The sequence below is a fragment of the Vulpes lagopus genome, chromosome 5 (genome assembly GCF_018345385.1).
Source record: "Vulpes lagopus strain Blue_001 chromosome 5, ASM1834538v1, whole genome shotgun sequence".
In the NCBI taxonomy this organism is placed as follows: domain Eukaryota; kingdom Metazoa; phylum Chordata; class Mammalia; order Carnivora; family Canidae; genus Vulpes; species Vulpes lagopus.
This window is the reverse complement of record NC_054828.1, coordinates 53,474,757-53,493,188: the sequence shown is the minus strand read 5'-3', so window position 1 is coordinate 53,493,188 and position 18,432 is coordinate 53,474,757. Positions and strand designations below refer to the sequence as shown.

The 18,432-nt window shown below is 46.4% G+C and overlaps 1 protein-coding gene across 3 annotated transcripts; it reads left to right on the top strand.

Moving 5' to 3' along the window:
* The first annotated feature begins 103 nt into the window (after positions 1-103).
* GLIPR1 (GLI pathogenesis related 1) lies at positions 104-18,309 on the top strand. Of its 3 annotated transcripts, XR_005987823.1 has the most exons (7): positions 160-686; positions 1,962-2,204; positions 8,889-8,998; positions 15,369-15,451; positions 17,641-17,667; positions 17,770-17,996; positions 18,032-18,309. XR_005987823.1 is itself a non-coding variant. In XM_041755327.1 (6 exons), exons 1-6 carry the CDS (start codon positions 513-515, stop codon positions 17,922-17,924), a joined length of 759 nt encoding a protein of 252 aa, XP_041611261.1. In that variant the 5' UTR covers positions 104-512; the 3' UTR covers positions 17,925-18,309. The 3 variants fall into 3 exon arrangements, 2 of the variants coding, with proteins under 2 accessions (XP_041611261.1, XP_041611260.1); XM_041755327.1 differs by having other exon boundaries at positions 104-653; positions 17,770-18,309; XM_041755326.1 differs by having other exon boundaries at positions 17,770-18,309.
* Positions 18,310-18,432: the final 123 nt, after the last annotated feature.

Below are 18,432 nucleotides of genomic sequence, written 5' to 3'. Positions count from 1 at the left end.
GGCTGCAGGTGTGTGCGGAGCTGGGGCTACGCGGTGAGGCGGGGAGAGGCCCCTGCTGAGCCCTGCAGGTGTGTGCGGAGCTGGGGCTACGCTCTGAGGCGGGGAGAGGCCGCTGCCAGCCCTGCGTGGCCCCCGGGCACACAGACTCACTCGGCGGGACTGGATGTGTCAGCATGTTGGCCACACACCCCGACTGGCTGACGCGACTCTTAAAAGGCCTGGAGGAGCGTCTGCAAGAGGCTCGCGGCGGTGAGAGGCATGTCTGTCCCTCAGCAGCAGAAGCTCTGCAGCTGCTGAGCCCTGGTCCCCGAGCCTCCAGCTCTTCCCTCCGCAGCCCCACCTCGGGGCCCTGCAGCCCAGGCTCTGCGGCAGGTGTGCCCTGAGCACCCTGCACACGGAGGGTTAACCTTGCAAGGGGCAGCGACCATATATGGGAAACCCGGCCCTTTGAGCCTGCAAGGAGCTCCCGTCCTGCCTCTCTGGCTGCGGTCCCAGTCTCCGCCACCCCGAGCATGCGAGTGGTGCTGGCCATGGCTGCGTGGATAGTCGCCCTGCTGCCCCGGGAGGGGGTCGCCGCCCGCGCTCTGCCGGGCATCGAAGATGAAGCCTTCAGCCAAGCCTGCGTCCGGGCTCACAACAAGTTCCGATCGGAGGTGAGCCCCAGGGCCAGCGACATGCTGTACATGGTAAGGGGCGCCCACCGCCTCACCCGGGGATCCTCGCTGCTCCAGAAGCTCCTTTCCATCGGGACTAGGGGGGCAGCAGACTGGCCACCATGATGGAAGGGATCGGGGAGCCCACCCGTGCCACTCTCCCCCCCCTTCCCCCCCGCCAGCGCTTCCCGGCGGCTCACACACTCCACACTGTGTCCCTCGCTTTCTTCCCTGTCTGCGTTTTAAGGGTGTTTGTCTGGTCTCTGAATTTACTTTCTTTTGCTGATGGCAGAGGATTGACTTTCTCAGGAAGTGGCACAGGCTCTCGGGAAAGGAGCAGCTGAGCTGGGGTTCAAGTCCCAGCTGCACCGCTGGCAGCCCAGCCTAAGGCTTCTGGTTCTGAGCACCTGGGGTGGGGGGGGGGGCGTCGCTGCTAGAACTACAGACCGGGCCCCACAGCATCCATGTCCTTCTGGCCACAGTAGCTGGTGTCACGCAGCCGCGAGTCCACACCCCGCGGTCACCAGGCTTCGTGCTGGCCTGTCCGGGCTGGACGGCCACATGCACCCGAGGCGCGGGGGGCCTGTGTCCCCCAGCTGGCAGGCCACCGCCGGTCCTCCTCCCTCACGTGCTCACCTTGCCCCCCGCGCCCACTCCTTGGCATTGGCTCTCAGTCTCCATTGGGAGGAACCCGAGCTTTCCCGGGAGGCTGGGCCCCCGGGCGAAGGCTGAGCAAATCAGGGCTCTGTGCCCCCGAGGGTGGTAAAGGGTGGGGCCTGCTCAGGGCCGGGGCGGGGGGGCTGCTCAGGGCCTGGGTGGCAGCTGCTCAGGGCCGGGATGGGGGGTACTGCTCAGGGCGGAGGCAGGTGGTGGGGGGACTGCTCAGGGCCGAGGCGGCGGGGGGTGGGGGGGACTGCTCAGGGCCTGGGTGGCAGCTGCTCAGGGCCCGGGTGGGGGGCTGCTCAGGGCCTGGGTGGCAGCTGCTCAGGGCCAGGGCAGGGGGCTGCTCAGGGCCGGGGCGGGGGGCTACTCAGGGCCGGGACGGGGGGCTGCTCAGGGCCGGGGTGGCGGCGGGCGACGTTCCCCGGCTCCCCGGTGGTGCGGCCTGCAGCGTGCAGCCTGAGGGGTGTGAGGGGCCCTGCCTGCCACACCAGCCGCATGAGGCTGGGGGGCCTCTGACCAGCTTTCTCACCTCCCAGGGTGGACGCCGATCCCTCTCAACTTTTCCTCCTCTCTGTAATTGAAAGATCTTTATGAAATCTGGTTTTCATTCTTGATTCTCCTACTGTTTAATGTTTCTTTTTGCAGACTTGGGACCCGGCACTCGCCCGAATTGCCAAAGACTGGGCCAGAAAATGTAGGTTTGAACACAATGGACAGCTGCACTCAAAGACGCTGCACCCAAACTTCACTTCGGTGGGAGAGAACATCTGGACTGGGTCTGTGTCCATATTTTCTGTGTCTTCAGCCATCACAAGCTGGTACGATGAAGTTCACGACTATGATTTCCAGACGCAGAAATGCAACAAGGTCTGTGGCCATTACACTCAGGTAAGTGTCTGCCCTGGATTCTCTTGAAATCAATCTTTCTAACAGTAAGGAGAAAACTGGAATCTGGCATTCGGAAAATCCATAGTAAGCTGCTGCACCTGCAAATATGAAAGAGCCGGGGGTGCAAGCTTATCTTAAAAATAAATGCATGGGCAGAAGCGCCTGGGTGGCTCAGTGGGTTAGGCGTCTGCCTCTGGCTCAGGTCATGATTTCGGGGCCTGGATGGAGCCCCGCACCCCATTTCCCTGCTCAGCGGAGGCCTGCTTCTCCTTCTCTGTCTGCCCCTCTCCCCACTTGTGCTCTTTCTGCCCGTCTCTGTCTTTCTCAAATAAATAAATAAACTGGAGCAAATTGCAGACACAGAAGAGGTGGTGCATGAAGGGTTCCGTTATGTGCATAAACATAAAATGTGAGGCTCACCAACCTGGACAGACTGAATATTCTGGTAGCAGTACCTCCCTGGGGCACTTAATGCCATTTGAGAGCCACCAGAGGACTTTAGGAGTGAACGGGTTTTCGGGTGTGCATCTCCCATGGAATTGGAGGCCCCTGACTTGGGACCATACAGTTGGGGGAAATAAGCTCCCCTGAAGGAACAGCGATTCCATGTCCCCCTGTCCTGTCAAGCGCGGTGGAGAGCCAAGACGTGTCACACAAGGAGGAAGACAACCATGGACAGGCCAGCATGTAAACGCATATAACCCTCCTGCACCTATTCCGCCCCCAGATCTCCTGTATTTCGTCCCAGTGGCCACATTCAGAGGCTCCCGACTGAGACTGTTTTGCTTTAACTCAAAGTGGCTAATTCATTCCCTTTCACTTCCTGGCCATCCCTGTCACGCCAGTGACTAAGGTGCTGAGTCATGTCTGACTGATTCTAATGGACAAGAATGTGTTGAAATGAGGAATGAGGGGGAAACATTGTCATGAAGCGGGAGAGCGAGGTTCTTGTCTCACAGAGTCAAAGAGTGAGTCTTGGGATGCAGGACAGTGAGCCAGAGCGACAGCGTTGTATCGGGTGAGGACGCGGAGAGAGCTCTCAGCAGTGGGGGGTCCGGACCGGTGTGTCCCTTACTGAGAACTGACTGGGAAGCTTGTGGCCTTGAGATCCTTCTGCCGTCCTGGTTTGAGTGAGGACTTGTGATACCACTTTAATGGCTCCCTTTGGGGCCTGGATTTTTTTGCTTCACAGGTGACTGTCATAAAAATGACACCCTCCCCGCCCACACCCAGGGCAGGGTGGCCTGTTTGCTCCCTTATCTCTGGCTTCCTTACATCTCCGCATTTTTGGGATTTCTGTGAGCCTGATCCTGTAGCCTTCTATCTCTCCCTACCTAGCCCTGCTGTTCCTTACGCACAAACAAGGTAGTTACCTTGAATTAATAGGGGTTTTTAAAGAGCAAAATGTTGTTGGAAAGACTTTCAACGTAATTCAGCCTATAGAGCCTCTCCTGTCACCTACCTGTGCTGTTACAGGTAAACAGGTTTGGCATGGCTCTGTATTATTATGATGTGAGAGGAAGGGCAGATTTCGGTGACATTTTCATCTCAAGATCATCCTAAGCAAGGAGGAGCCATCAAACCACCAGTAGCACTGACCCCTTTCTTGAAACTATAAATAAGGTTTCCCCTACACGTATCCCATAACCATTTATCTTGGCTTATGTTTACAAAACATTTTAATCAGAAAATTGATTCCATCAGAATTCCATACATCCTAGCGGGCCAGAAAGCCAAATCCATGTGGTACAAGTGGTACCTGGTGCCATTAAACACGGCGCTGGTGAAATCTCCGAAAACTGTCATTTTGAGGGTACCGACTGTCATTCATTCCCTGTTTAAGCGTCTAACCTGCGCCAGGTGCCATGTAAGGCGGCCACCGATCACAGGTCTCTGCAGACCCCTGCGAAACAGAGCCCGGGAGAGCAGCTTATGTCCTAACACCGTGTGAGGACTACAGCTGCCAAGCCGGGAACGTGAGCAGGAATACGGGGTAGGGCAGGGAGTGGAGGACGCAGGCGGCGCCTGGCCCTTGGGAGGTGACTTGTTCCAGGAGAGACGTGTGTTAGTGGATGTCAGAGGGGACATGCCTGGGGCGACGTGGAGAAGCGGGCAAGGTGCCGTGTGAGCAGAGGACACGGCAAGCTATCCGGGCAGAGGGGGGAACAGGCGGCGGCAGTTGCTTACGCAGCCAGAGCCAGAGCCCTTGGTTCTAGAAAACGAAGTGAGAGTTTGTCAAATGAAAAGGAAGAGGATTCCAGGCAAAATGAACAGGGTGTACAGTGGGTACCAATGAGCCTTGAACCCCAGAAGAATGGCTAGTGGCCCAGCACCCCGAATACACGAAGATCAAAGGGCTGGTAAGCTGAGCACAGACCCCTAGGCGACCAGGTCACGCTCCATGTCCATCGTCCAGGGACTAAGGACCAAAGGCAGGAACTTCATGTGTCATCAAGTAGACTTGAGATTTCAGAGCTGGCCCTCCCCAAATAGCCAAGCGCACTTGTAGGGTGTCTCTTACATCTAGGATGAGCGGAGAAGGGGTAGCATTGGGGCCTGAAAGAATCTACTCCTACGCAGGTGTCAGGGCCCAAGCTGCAGATCCTTCCCTGTTCTCTCTCTGAGACGAGCACCTTCTGCCCCTGGGGACCAGGCCCAGGGACGCCTGGGCTGGGGCAAGACAGCCGCAGCAAGCACTCTGAAGGGAGCTTGGTACTCCGCTCCCCGCGGCTTAAGGTGTCACTCGCAGGTCACTGCAGACCTGGGAGGGCGCCGCAGTCACACCCGGGTGCACCCACAGGCGCAGAGGGGTCCGGACGCTGTTGCACAGCTCTTGCATCCCGCGCGCACCCAGTCTCAGCTGGTCTGCAGGAGACCCTGAGAGCCTAGCACCCCTGCAGGGCCTGATTTCTGCTCCAAGGAGAGGAAAGAGACGCTCCTGAGCCTGGAAGCTGCGAGCCGCGTGGGCCCGTGCGCTCTGTGAGAGAGGACCTGGCCGCCCACGGGGGGCCCACCATGCGGGGCCCATCCACTGCTGCTCTCCTTGCAGAAGTGAGGAGTGAACAATGTCTCTGGGTTGGGGGGTGGCTGTTCACAAACCGAGGGGAGGTGCCCTGGTGCCCACGGGTGGCCGGGCCGGGTCCAGGGAGGTTGCTGAAGCTCGGCCCACCACTGTGTGGACGGGAGACCCGGAGAGGAGGATGCGGGTGACGGTCCGGATCCTGGGGAGTTGATGCAGCTTCCGAGAACGCAGCAAACTGAATGGAGCCCAATGCTGAAGGAGATAGAACTTGAAGAAGTTACTGGGAGCTGCTATTTTATATTATGACTGCTTTTAAAAATTTTGTTCCTGGACGCCTGGCTGGCTCAGTTGGTTGAGTGTCTGCCTGAGGTCATGATGCTGGGGTCCAGGATGGAGCACTGGGTTGTCCCCCCACCCCAGTCTGGGCTCCTGCTCAGCAGGGAGTCTGATTCTCCCTCTACCCCTCCCTCCTGCTCACATTCTCTCTCACATAAAATAAAAAATAAATCTTTACAAAATAATAAGATAAAATGTTCGTGGATCTGATAAAATCTGGATCTCTGACATTTTTAAGCCCCAGCTTCTTGGACACTGCAGTTCTTTTCAGTTTTGGTTTAGATGCCATTCATTCTTTGCAGCTGATTAAGCTCTAGAAGCCTGAGAATAATGTTTGAAACACGGTTAATAAAGCTCTTTGCCTAGTACAAAAAAGAGGAAGAAGAGGAAGAGGAAGAAGAAGAGGAGGAGGAAGAGGAAGAAGGAGAAGAGGAAGAAAGAAGGAGAAGTTGTTTTCTCAGGTGACACAGCTCGCAAGAGGAAGGAGCTGGGTCAGGCATCAGGAATGGGTGAGGAGTAATAGTAGGATGCATATGAATCATCTGGTCAGGGCGGGTACTTTGTGGGCGTTAACAAAGGTTAGATCTCTTGTTTTTTTAGCAGCTACACTGGAGGAACACCTCAACAGCCTGGTTAAATATGACTTTGTGTTACAATGTAATGGTTTCATCCTTGCAAGAAATCTTATACTGGAGAGTCAAGACTACTCAGCTGCCATTTTAAACTCTTGCTGGAGATGACCTCAGGTGGCAGTATGACCTCTCACTTAGCCTCATCTTCTATTAATAAAAAGCAAGCTATTTTCAGATTTCGGCTGGTGGGGGTTCGTTGTACGGAGTAAAGACAATAGACGTAGATCCAATTACTCACTCATACAGGTTTGGGATTTCTTGACACATTAGGTCAACGCTTCAACACTCCAGCTTGGTCTCCACTGGAGATGATAGGTTTGCACTCTGGAAGAGTTCTGGTACATTAATATGGGAGATTATTTTGTCGCAGGCAGTCCGCCCTTATAAAACTTGGGAGTTGCCTGACTTCAAGATAGGGGCAGCTGCTTAGGTTAGGTAGTGCTGAGAATGAGCCCTAATTGGCACCACAGATCTCATTTTTGTTCAGTCTAGGCCGCACTGCCACCCTCTTGAGATCATTATTTTTACAGTTACTCAACCAAAGGAGGTGGGACACGTTTCAGTTTCTCTACCTGGTTTAACATATGTTGCAGTGTTACTACGCTTGTGAGATGGTGCCCGATATCGAGCCAGGAGAACTCATACTGAGCCTTGAAGGATGTTGGGAAGGGGATGTTAGCTCCAAAGGGCAGAGGTGCCTGCCCCAGTAGGCTCCCAGACAGAATGTTTTTGTTAGAAAGGTACAGAGAGTGGTTCCTAGTTCTGTGAAAAGGGAAAGCACTTGGATGGCGGCGTGCTCAGGGTGTGAACTGTGCCCACAGTACGTTGTGGTGAAGCAGAAGTAGGTTTCAATGCTCATCTGCAAAACCAGGGCCATGTCTCTTTAGTGATGTGTCATGAAGTTACACCTGAGGCTGCATGTAAAGCGCTCAAAACTACCTTGGCCTCAAGTAAATTCCCAGTAATCAGTGGTTCTCACTATTTTTTTATAATTACTTATTTTTCTTCACCATACTAAAGGAAATGAAAACATACAACAGGAATCTGTCTGATACAAAGATAGTCTTCAAAAATTTTGAAACAGAAAAAAATTAGAGAATAAAACATGAACATGTGCTGAGGGCTTGCTAGGTTGCAGCAGCTGTTCTGAGCGCTTTCTTACTAGCCCGTTGAGAATGTCGAAATAGGCCCGTGGAGTCGGTAGTGTTATCTTCACTAAACAGTCAAGGAAGCTAAGGCCAAGGTCACATGGTGAGTGGCTGAGCCGGAATAGGAACTCAGTCATTGTAACCCCAGAGCCCACAGGTTGAACCCAGAACCTGAATGCCCATACCCATTTCAAGCTTTTGAAAAAAGACCAACTGGAATGAAAAGTAAACCGTGGGACATCTGTGCAGTAAAGTAGTGAACCCAACAGCACAAATGGATCTCAAATGCTTATGCTTTGTGCAAGAAGCCAGTGTGGAAAAGCTACATTTATATAACATTTGATTCCATTTATATAACATTTTGGAAAACACAAAACAATGGGGACAGAAAACAGATTGGTGATTCCCAGGGGCCAGGGCTGGGGGCAAGAACTCATCACAAAGGAGCACAAGGGAACTTTTGGGGGTGATGGAAATGTTCTAGGTTGTGGCTACACAGCTATGTTTTTGTCAAAACTCATGGAACTGTATACCTAAAAAGGATGTCATTTACTCTGTGTTAATCACAAACTGACTTAAAAAGAGACCGATTAAAACAAAATGAATGCAGGGCACCTTGGTGGCTCAGTGGGTTGAGCATTTGCCTTTGGCTCACAGCGTGATATTGCTTCTCCCTCTGCCTTTGCCTCTGCCTCTCTCTCTGCATCTCTCATGAGCAAATAAATAAAAATCTTAATAAGTAAATAAAACGCAGTGAATGGAAACTAACATTTCATATCCTTGGAAACAGAACAGAAAACAAAAGCCAAAGGTAAAAGCATTCAAGAGTTGTGTGTGGGAAGCCCAAAGATGGAGAATACTCGAGGTAACAAACACCTGAAGAAAGTGCTCAAAGATCAAAGGATAAAAAATATAAAATGATGTACTAAGGTGATAGTAAAAGGAACACACGGGAGACATTGCACCCAGTTAGCGTGCATAGTAATCACCCGAGGAACTTAAAATATAGATTTTATTCTTTTTTATGACTGAATAATATTCCTATATATGTAACACATTTTCCTGGAGAACAGATTCTATTTGGTCCCAGTCCAGCTCCCAGCTCAGGCCTGTGCACCGCATCACCATCCCCATTCCCTGGTCCCAGCCCAGCTCCCAGCTCCCAGCTCCCAGCTCCCAGCTCCCAGCTCCCAGCTCAGGCCTGTGTGCCACCCACCCGCCCACAGGCTTTGCTCCCACATTCAAGCCTTGTGTGTGGTCGGTCGTCCCCGCTTCCTGGCCTTCCCGGACACCTGCCTCAGCCGCTCCTCCCCAATACCCACTACTTTATTCTGTGCCAGAAATGGTCTCGTGTTGTGTACGTTTATCTCACATGCTCACAGCCCAGTAATAACCATCACAAGTCCCATTTCCAACTGAATTCTGAGCGCCGGAGCACCCCTGGCAGCAATGGCTCTTCCTGACGACAGTGAGCGCCCTGCTGTGTGGATGAAGCCCTCATCAGCCTCACACGTTCACCTTCCTGTCTCTCCTGACTTTCTCTCAGGTCGTCTGGGCAGACAGTTACAAGGTTGGCTGCGCAGTACAGTACTGTTCCACAGTTGCCGGCCTGCAATTTTCCAACGCAGCGCATTTCATATGCAACTATGGACCAGGGTAAGTATCCAAATCAACCTCTTTCTAAAAAAAATTTTTTTGAATCTACTTTAGAAGTCTTATCTTCATTATAGAAATTTGGTATAAGGAAAGTGTAAAAAAGGAAATTAATATCCTCGTTAATTCCTCTATGCAGGGATTTACTCCATTAATACCTGGTGCTTTTTTGTAATATATGCGTGTCTGTGTGCACCCTTTACAAGCACTACATAAACACAAAGAGTGGTATTTTTAAGAGTGGTAAGACTAAAATGTTCTTAGGGATGTAGATCAATGGGAAACAGTAATAACACCCCAAAATGGGAGGACTGATGTTGCTTCGTATGTGTGGGTTTATTACAAACTTGGCATGTTTTACACAATTTTCAAAACAAAAAAATCTGAATTTCTCAACTTACATAATTTATTTCATTTAATTTTGCAAGTTTTGGTTTTGAAATGGGTATAGTTTTTCTTCCTTTGGAAATCAGGGTAGACCCATGACGTACTCCCTCCCCTAGCTCTCTTTAAACATATATGTGTGTTTATGAATCCTACATGTCATTATTGAGAAAATGGAGATCATACTGGAAATGCACGTTTTATACTTAAAATTATACTAAGAGCATTCTCCACATCATTAAACTTTTAAACATAGTGTCGGTAATCAGAAAAACAATGAGAGCAGTGCTTCACAAAGGTGGCGTTGAAGGTGGAGGAGGGAGCCCCTGTACCTCCCAGAGCCAAAGCCAAGGCTGTCAAGGCCAAGAAGGTGGTGCTGAAAGGTCTGTCTCACCACACCAACTCAGCTCCAAAGGCAGCCCAAATACCTGTGAAAGGGCGCCTCCACGAGACCGGCTTGATCACGGTGCCTTCGAGTTCCCCCGCTGCTGAGTCAGTCATGAAGGAAGCACAACACAACCATGGAATCACCATGGACGTGCGCTAGGCCACGCTGAGAAGCAGCTCCGCGACCTCATGGCCCGGCCGCCGCCCCGTCAGGCCCGATGGACAGAAGCATGTGTTCCCCTGGCTCTTTACTACGGTGCTTGGGTTGTTGTCCATGGAACTGAGTACATCTAGGGCACCTGGGGGCTCAGTCAGTTAAGGCTCTCCCTTCAGCTCAGGTCCTGATCCTGGGGTCCAGGGATCGAGCCCCCAGAGGGCTCCCTGCTCAGTGGGGAGCCTGCTTCTCCCTCGCCCTCTGCCCTTCCTAACCCCGCTTGTGCCCTCTCTCTAATAAATAAATAAAATCTTAAAAAAAAAATTGGGATCATGTAACCTGAGTCCAGCTGATTAAACATATATATTTCCACTATAAAAAATAAAGTAATACTTACACAATGCTTACTATATGCTAAGCACTTTTTAAAAAAGATTTTATTCATTTATTAGAGAGAGAGGCTCACATGGTGGGTGTGCAGGTGGAGGGCTCAGGGAGAAAATCTCAAGCGGACTCCACGCTGAGCATGGAGCCCCACCTGAGGTTCCAGGCCACGACCCACGAGATCAAGACCTGAATGGATACCAAGGATGCTTAACTGATGGAGCCACCCAGGCCCCACTCCACACTCTTCCAAGGGCTTAGCACATATTTACTTACTTAATCTTCACGAAACGTCTTGAGACAGGTCCTCTTACCATCCCTGTTTGGCAGATAAGAGAATGGAAGTGCTGACCGGGTGAGTAGTCTGCCCAGGGCTCCAGAGCTGGTGACTATTTCACATGTCACCGTGTCATAGCTGGACGGTGACCTGGGCTGTCTGGCTTTTGGGTCTGTGCTCTACGTGGTCACACAGCAGCTTCTCCTACTCAAGAGTTTAGATTGTCTGTGTTTTCTTTTACTATCTGATGAAAAACCTTGTATAGAACTTTGGTCCTAACTTTGTGGATTTCCCCACAATTCCTAGAAATACTATACCAAGTAAAAGGTATGATCATCTTTAAGTTTTTAAAGATGCATACGGCCAACTTACCCTCTGCTATTATACCGATGTATACTCCTTCGTTAGAACTGGATGTTGTATTTTTTTAGTATTTTCTAATTTGATTCAAAGTGTTACCTTGTGTTTTCTTTTGCATCTCTTTTTGACTACTAGTGATTAACAGATTTTCATCTGACTGCCTACTCACATTCCTTCTTTTGTGAATCCTATAGTCTGCTAATTTTTCCACTGGAGTGATTCTCTTAATGATTTATGGAAGTTGTTTATACTTTAAAGCTTTTAACTGGCATATATACAACAATCTTTTCTTTAATCGGTTGACCTTGAATTTTGTTTGAATTTTACCAATCTTTGGGATTCCAAAAGATATGCTAGAAGGCGGCTCTCTTCCCCTAAAATTCAGAAGAAATGTTTGATAGTCTGAGTGTAGGTGGGAGTGGAGGGACCAAAATCAGGTGTCAGCTTTGACTGAAAACCCCAAAGTCAGAAAATAGGGAAAAATCAGGAAAAAACAGCCAAAGCCATTAACTCAATCAGTGGTGACTTTTCGCAACATCTATATAGTTTAATGGTTAAGATGCAGGGTCTTGAGACTCACTTACTGTGGGGCCCTGGACAAGTTACTTAACCTCTCTGAACCTCAGTTTCCTCTGTAAAAGATCAGGATAATGAAAGCACCAACTACTCACCAAGCAGCTATGAAAATTACTTGAGAAAGCGATGTGAAGCACCAGGTTATGTGCAACAGCTGGCAAAGGTGAATATTTGAGAAGTATTCAGATATTGTGGTTACAACAAGGAGACATGGAGGTGAAGTCTCCTGGTTTAGACTCCCTTTGGTTCACTTCAGAGTTCTAAACAGTAAGTCGTAACACTAATAACCAGTTATAATGCTTCTGTAGGGTGACATTCACTTATTCATACAAATCAATGGGTTTATACCTTCAAATATTCAACAAGTATTTGTTTACTGAGCTCCGAAGGAGAACCAGCCAGCCGGAGTCCCCGCTCACATGGGGCACAGAGACAATAAAAATACAAATAAAATAACTGCATGATGAAAGGAGTCACGAAGGAACTAGCACTACTACTGTAGTCAACGCTATCGACGGGCAGGGGCTTTACTTGGATAAAGTGATGTATTTGAGTGTAGGCATGAAGAAGAGAATCCGGGCGCGTGGGGGAACTTCACAGACGTCCTGCAGAAAACACCTGCAAAGCTTCTGCGGCGAGGATTCTGGAGAGGACGGAAGAGCAGAGTGCGAGGGCCACCGGGTGGCCTGCCCCTGGCCAGTCAGCTCAGGCCTCGGGGGCCGGGGCTGCGTTAACTGTAGCCACGTCGCAAGAGGAATCACCCAGGTCTTTTAAGCAAGTGAGTGACAGGACCTGCTTTAAATGGGAGATCGTTCTGTAGACGCGGAACACGGACTGGAGAGCACAGTGTGGGTGACGGGCACGGGCACTAGGTCGGGATGTCCTCAGTTTCTACTCCTTCTGGTGCAAACGGTCCTAGGCCCCCATACCACAGAATTGTAAGAAGTCCAGTACCACTCCCGCCCCCCGTATGTCTGAGATTTCCAAAGGGTGGGGTGCAGGGCGCCTGGTTCTCCAGTCACCTCGAACTCCTGCTCCAGAGCCCCTAACTGCTGGGGAGTTTCGACCCCTCGTCCTGGCTACTTCCGGTCATTCTGATCGGCATGTTTCAAACGTGGACACAACTATCCCTTCCTTCCCTTGGGCCTCCCTGAGCAAGGTGACCTTGTGACAAGCGGAAAAGAAGATCCCGTGTGGAAGAGGAAATGACAATCTTGACCAGCAGATACTACCTCCTGTACCCTGCCGTAATGACCCTTACTTATATTTACCCTTTTCATTAAAAATCTTATCTTGGGGACGCCTGGGTGGCTGTGGCTGAGCGTCTCCCTTCAGCTCAGGTCGTGACCCTGGAGTCCCGGGATTGAGTTCCGTATCGGGCTCCCTGCAGGGAGCCTGCTTCTCCCTCTGCCTGTGTCTCTGCGTCTATGTGTTTCTCATGAATAGATAAAATCTCAAAAAAAAAAAAATTTTCTAGGGGGCGCCTGGCTGGATAGTCAGGAAAGCCTGTGACTCTTGATCTTGAGGTTGTTGAGCCCTATGCTGGGCACAGAGAATACGGTAAAAAACAAAGAAACAACAAGAAAACCTGACTTTTCCTGTGTCCTGGGGCCCTCTCTCTTCTTGCTCAGGCTACCAGGGAAACACTAAAATTTCTTGCTTCTTTATGAGAATCCTTCATGGCCCTGGGTCTCCATTGTTCCCATCCACATAAACGCAGGCCTTCCCAGGAGCATATTTCTCCCGGGATGAATCTGCCATTTCCCTAATATTCACAACTGCCTTGTCTTTAGCCTGTCTTTTGGTAGTAAGTTCTCCATCTTCTCTATAGTGTGGAAATCACAATTCAACAAAGAATGAAATCGCATGAATGATTTTATTATAAACACTCTAGAACTTGACCACTCAACGAGTACTGTGCTTTCTAACAATGAAAGATGTCATTGTGATTAATGCACACCTCGGATGTCTTTTATAATTGTTACCAGAATATTCCTTTGACTATTTTCCACAGTGTAAACATGAAGATAAACTTAGTTTCTGAATCAACCTAAATTAATTTGGAGCCAAACAAGATTAGAACATGTATTTGGTGTTGGAAATGAGGCGCTAATATTTTAATAGTAATGTCTCCTTAAGTTTGGTTCTTAACCAAACTTCTTAACTTTGGAGGTAAAGGTATAGTGTTAGGGGAGGGGAGTCCAGGCCATAAACTTGGATTAGAAAAAAGTTACAAAAAAAAAAAAAAAAAAGTTACATGTTTATTGTCATTCACCTCTACTGAAAATTACATTTCATTATGTACGAAAACAACGCTTCAGTCACATCAGCAGTATGTGACCTGGTGTTGGTACTACGTCTATCTATGTAAATACCAGATATTTTCGTATCACATTCTACTTGCTGCAGATATCTTAAAATATGGTTTTAATTTATCATGAAAGGGATAAGAATCATTAGACTTCTTGCTAGGTCTTATTTAATACTTAAACAAAGAAGCACATATTGCTGTATCACAAATATTTCTAACATTTTGATCACTATTTAAACTTAGTTTCCTTTATAATCTTACAAACTTGATTTTACGCACCTAAAAACAAACATTCAGGGCACCTGGGTGGCTCAATTGGTTAAGTGTCCAGCTTTTGATCTTGGCTAAGGTCTCTATCTCGGGGCTGTGAGCTCAAACCCTGTGTTGAGCTCCACACTGGACATGGAGCTTACTTAACAACAACAAAAAAGTAAAAATAAACTATTTTGAGAGTCCATCGGCTCCACCATGACACAAAAAAAGTTAAGAACTCCTTTCCACAAGAGATGAGTAGGGCAGCCCCGGTGGCTCAGTGGTTTAGTGCCACCTTCGGCCCAGGGCGTGATCCTGAAGACCCAGGATTGAGTCCCAAGTTGGGCTCCCTGCATGGAGCCTGCTTCTCCCTCTGCCTGTGTCTCTGCCTCTCTCTCTCTCTTTCTGTGTGTCTCTCATGAATGAGTAAATACAATCTTAAAAAAAAAAAAAAAAAAAAGAGACAGATGAGTACAATGGCAGATTTACTGAAATGCACCTGCAAGTCTCATTATTACTACTCTGAAGATGTTCATGGGGATTTAAAAGTCTGAATGTTTCACTTTCTAGTGTGTGACCTTGGTCAATTACTTATACTTTGTGCCTCAGCCTCTAGCTATATTGCAGATATATAAATAACAGTGTCTTACCCATAGGTTACTGTGAAAATTAATTCATTCAAGGATTCTTAGCTTAGTACAGTAGTTACTATATATTATTCACCTCACATCTTTCACATGAAAACAAACTGCCCTTTAGAAATTCCCCCAATCTCTTGTTACTTTCTTTTGGAAGGTACTCAACTCAGGCAGATGAGTCCTGTCCAATAAAAACTAAGGAGGCTTGCTAACCTGAGAAGAGTAAGTATGGGTCATGATACCTTAGGATGGGCAGTTTTTCGGATAGTAGTAATCGCACAAGCTAGACAGTTAAGTAGGCAGAGTGTTGCCCTGGAGTCAAATTCAGGTTCCCTTGGGACTCTAACATGTATACATTGTATTTTTGACAAGATAATTTCTTAAGAGCTTTAATTTCCTTATCTGTAAAATAAAAATAAATTTTCCGAGTTGTCTTAAGAATTAAATGAGGTGAAAATATAGGTTCGCAGACACAGACAGACACCATAAACCCTGTAAATGTTAACAGGCTTCTACTTCCATTTCCCTCACCAACCCTCTGAATCCGTGGACTTCCATCCTATGGATTTAGTCAAAGATTCATACTAAATTTCGTTGCCAAAAAAAAAAAAAAAATCCCTCCAAACGTACAGCTTTTTTCTATTTTATAGACAAAGCTACCGAACGCCATACAAAAGAGGATCTACTTGCAGTGCCTGTCCCAATAATGACAAGTGTTTGGATAATCTCTGCAGTGAGTAAAATGAAAAATCTACCAATAATACAATGTGTCTGAAACGATTATAACTGTGGAATTAAGAATGCAAATATTGGCTTTATCCTAATAGCAATTTTCAGGGAAGTTGGCATCAGGTAGCAATCAAACTGATGGCTTACTGTCCTAATAATGAACATGTATTTAAGGTAAATTTAAGGAAGCCGATAATAGACTTCTTAGCTGTAATCAGTAAACGGAGAATGACTATGAGAATAAAAACTGTAGATGCAAGATTTGCTAATTTCAGCAAGATTACAAAAACAAAACAAAACAAAACAAAACAAAAAACAAACTGCTTTGTAAACTCTGAATTCTCATCTTCACTCCAGGTACAGACAGCCATCCTTTTTCAATCAGTTTTCTGAGCCAGTCATCGCTTTCCTGGTTTAACCATTCATTTCACTTAACAGCAGTTTTGCTAAAAGAACTCGGGGTAATGTGTAGCAGCTTTGCAATCTCTTCTCAGAGTATCAACATATTAACTGACTATTTCCTTTCATGTTGCTTCAGCACTACAAAGCATAGTATTTTTTTCCCTCCAGTTAGGCAGTATAACACAGGAATTAAACCCACACATTCTTGAAATAATATGCCCAAGTTCAATTTCCAGTTCCACCACTGTGACCTTGGGCTACCACAGGAACGGGTTTCCTCAATAATAAAATGTAGATGGCAGTATCATCTGTTTGATGAAACAGATTAAGGAAAAAAGAAAAAAATATTTATATCTAGAACAAGAGTCGTGCATACAGTAGCACTCAATAAATATTACCTATTAAGCACAAATTCATCCTTCCTGTACACCCAAATGTTGAGTTTACTTGGTATTTTCTTTATGCCCAAATTTTGTGACATTTTTATGCCACGAACAATTGTCGTGGCATAAAAATGCTTAAATGCTGCTTCTTTAAAATCGGGATGAAAACTAATAATTATTTTAAATTATTTAAAGAGTAATTTAATTATTGCTACTGGTTAGCTCTCTTCCCCTCTAGAGTCTAAATTTCAAACAGGTAGGAACTATGCTAATTCACTTATACTCTACTCTGGCTGGCAAATAAGCACTAATTTGAAGGCTTATTTTCTTAAAAAATATTCCTTCTCTTTAAAAATCTAGTAATTAGTAACAACTCTGTATGACAAGAAGAAAGTTCCTGGACTTTTAGCTTTTGATTTTGGAACTAGCTTGAAATAGCTTCTAATCTTGTGGGATATTCAGAAAATTAAGGCTGTGGTTCGGTATGAAAAAGCCCTGGGGCTTAAGAAAATTAAGGGCAAATAAGCTACCATGCATGAGGGGTAAGGGTTAGAGGATAAAAAGCTTTTATTTAACAGATTCCATATCTGACAAATTATAACAAATACTAGAGAAAAAAGTTCCTTTCTGGTCCTGTAGGTACCATTGGCAAGTTTAATAAATACCCGTGGAGGCCCAATCAGGATGGTTCTGCATAATATGCCGGGTATGCCAATGATACTTGGGATGATTCTAGCAAGTACATGAATGCACATTAGTTTCAATATTCAGGCGCTGAATATTTAACATTGGAGAAAGAATATAACTAGCACAGCAAATCCTTGATTTCATGGGTATTAAATGCCCAAAAAAAGTTAAAGCAGCAGCAGCTCCCTGGCAATCCACCACAGACAAAGCCCAAATACAGGTATGATGCTTGGGGATGCTCACAGACACCCAGCCAGCTCCTTGCTGGATTCCACCACAGAATTCAACAGCAGCTGGCACAGAACTGATGTAGAAAAGGTATCTATTTAATAAAGTATCAAGAAGGCTCAGGCAGATGTAGAATTTTCTACCTACTCCTCTGAATGTCAAAATCTGAATAAAGCTCAATGAAAGGAGAGGAATAATTATGACGTGATGAGAACCAAATCCCTGTAAGAGGTCACAGTCTCTTTATTACTGACTGATCATAAATAGTATATTCTTTTCAGGGAGGAACTTATTCCCAGGAAAATATTTTAATGAATTGCTCACATTGACTGTTACTAATAATTATTTTTAGTTTTAAATTCTAATGGTTTAATTTTTAATTGTATTTATTTGTTGGTTATGGTACATAAAATGATTTTCCACTTACAATAGTGGTAAAATGAAATAAAATAAAATAAGAGCCTCACCAGTACCTATTTGTCTGCCTTTACAGCTAACCCACAGCGAGACAAAGTCACACGTATGTATATAAATCTTTAATTGTGCCTTTAAGATTTATGCGAATTATATTACTGCATTCTGAGAAATAATATTTAAGAGGATATTTATGTTTGTTTCACAGGTTACTACTCTACTGTGTATCCTGACTGGCCAGTATTTTCACGCAACAGATACTTATCTCTCTTTCTCACTGTTAGTCCACCAATCCTAATACTGATTGCTATAATAACCATTTGGGTCAAACATAGATATCCTCATTTAGTTAATCTGAACTGATAAAATCCAGAAAAACACAATTCATTCATATGTGGTTTTTATTTTGTTTTTGTTTTTTTCTTTAAAATAATGGTTGGGTATATTTCTTTTTTTTCTTTTTTTTTTTGGTTGGGTATATTTCTTATTTCTAATTTTAAAACATTTCAGAAAAAAATGTTGCAGTAAACCTTTAATCAAAAGAAAAATCTGTTCCATTTCCTCACTCTAGAATAAACTCATTTTTTACCTTCCACTTTTCTACGAATAAGCATTGTTTTCAGGCTGCTACGGCTGTGAGTTTCAGTAAGTAGCCCAGCCTCTGTCTCAGCTTCTAAAACTACAAAATGAATATGCTAGATTTAGGTGATTCTAAATAAATGACTCCACTGGCTCTCGTTACTAAAAACATTTCTACATAATTTGTTGCATGCTGCTTCAATTCTAAACATCTGGTTTTCCCTGCTCTCTTGCAATCTGAGGTCTTTGGTTTACCACTTTCGTAGACTCATAATAGTAATTAATGGATTTA

What these genes read in the sequence shown, in the direction of transcription:
- GLIPR1 (XM_041755326.1), top strand. Translation starts at nt 513, where the DNA reads ATGCGAGTGGTGCTGGCCATGGCTGCGTGGATAGTCGCCCTGCTGCCC. An exon ending in ATATGCAACTATGGACCAGG is followed by an intron (nt 8,999 to 15,368) that starts GTAAGTATCCAA and finishes TCTATTTTATAG; the next exon opens with ACAAAGCTACCGAACGCCAT. An exon ending in ACAGCGAGACAAAGTCACAC is followed by an intron (nt 17,668 to 17,769) that starts GTATGTATATAA and finishes TTTGTTTCACAG; the next exon opens with GTTACTACTCTACTGTGTAT.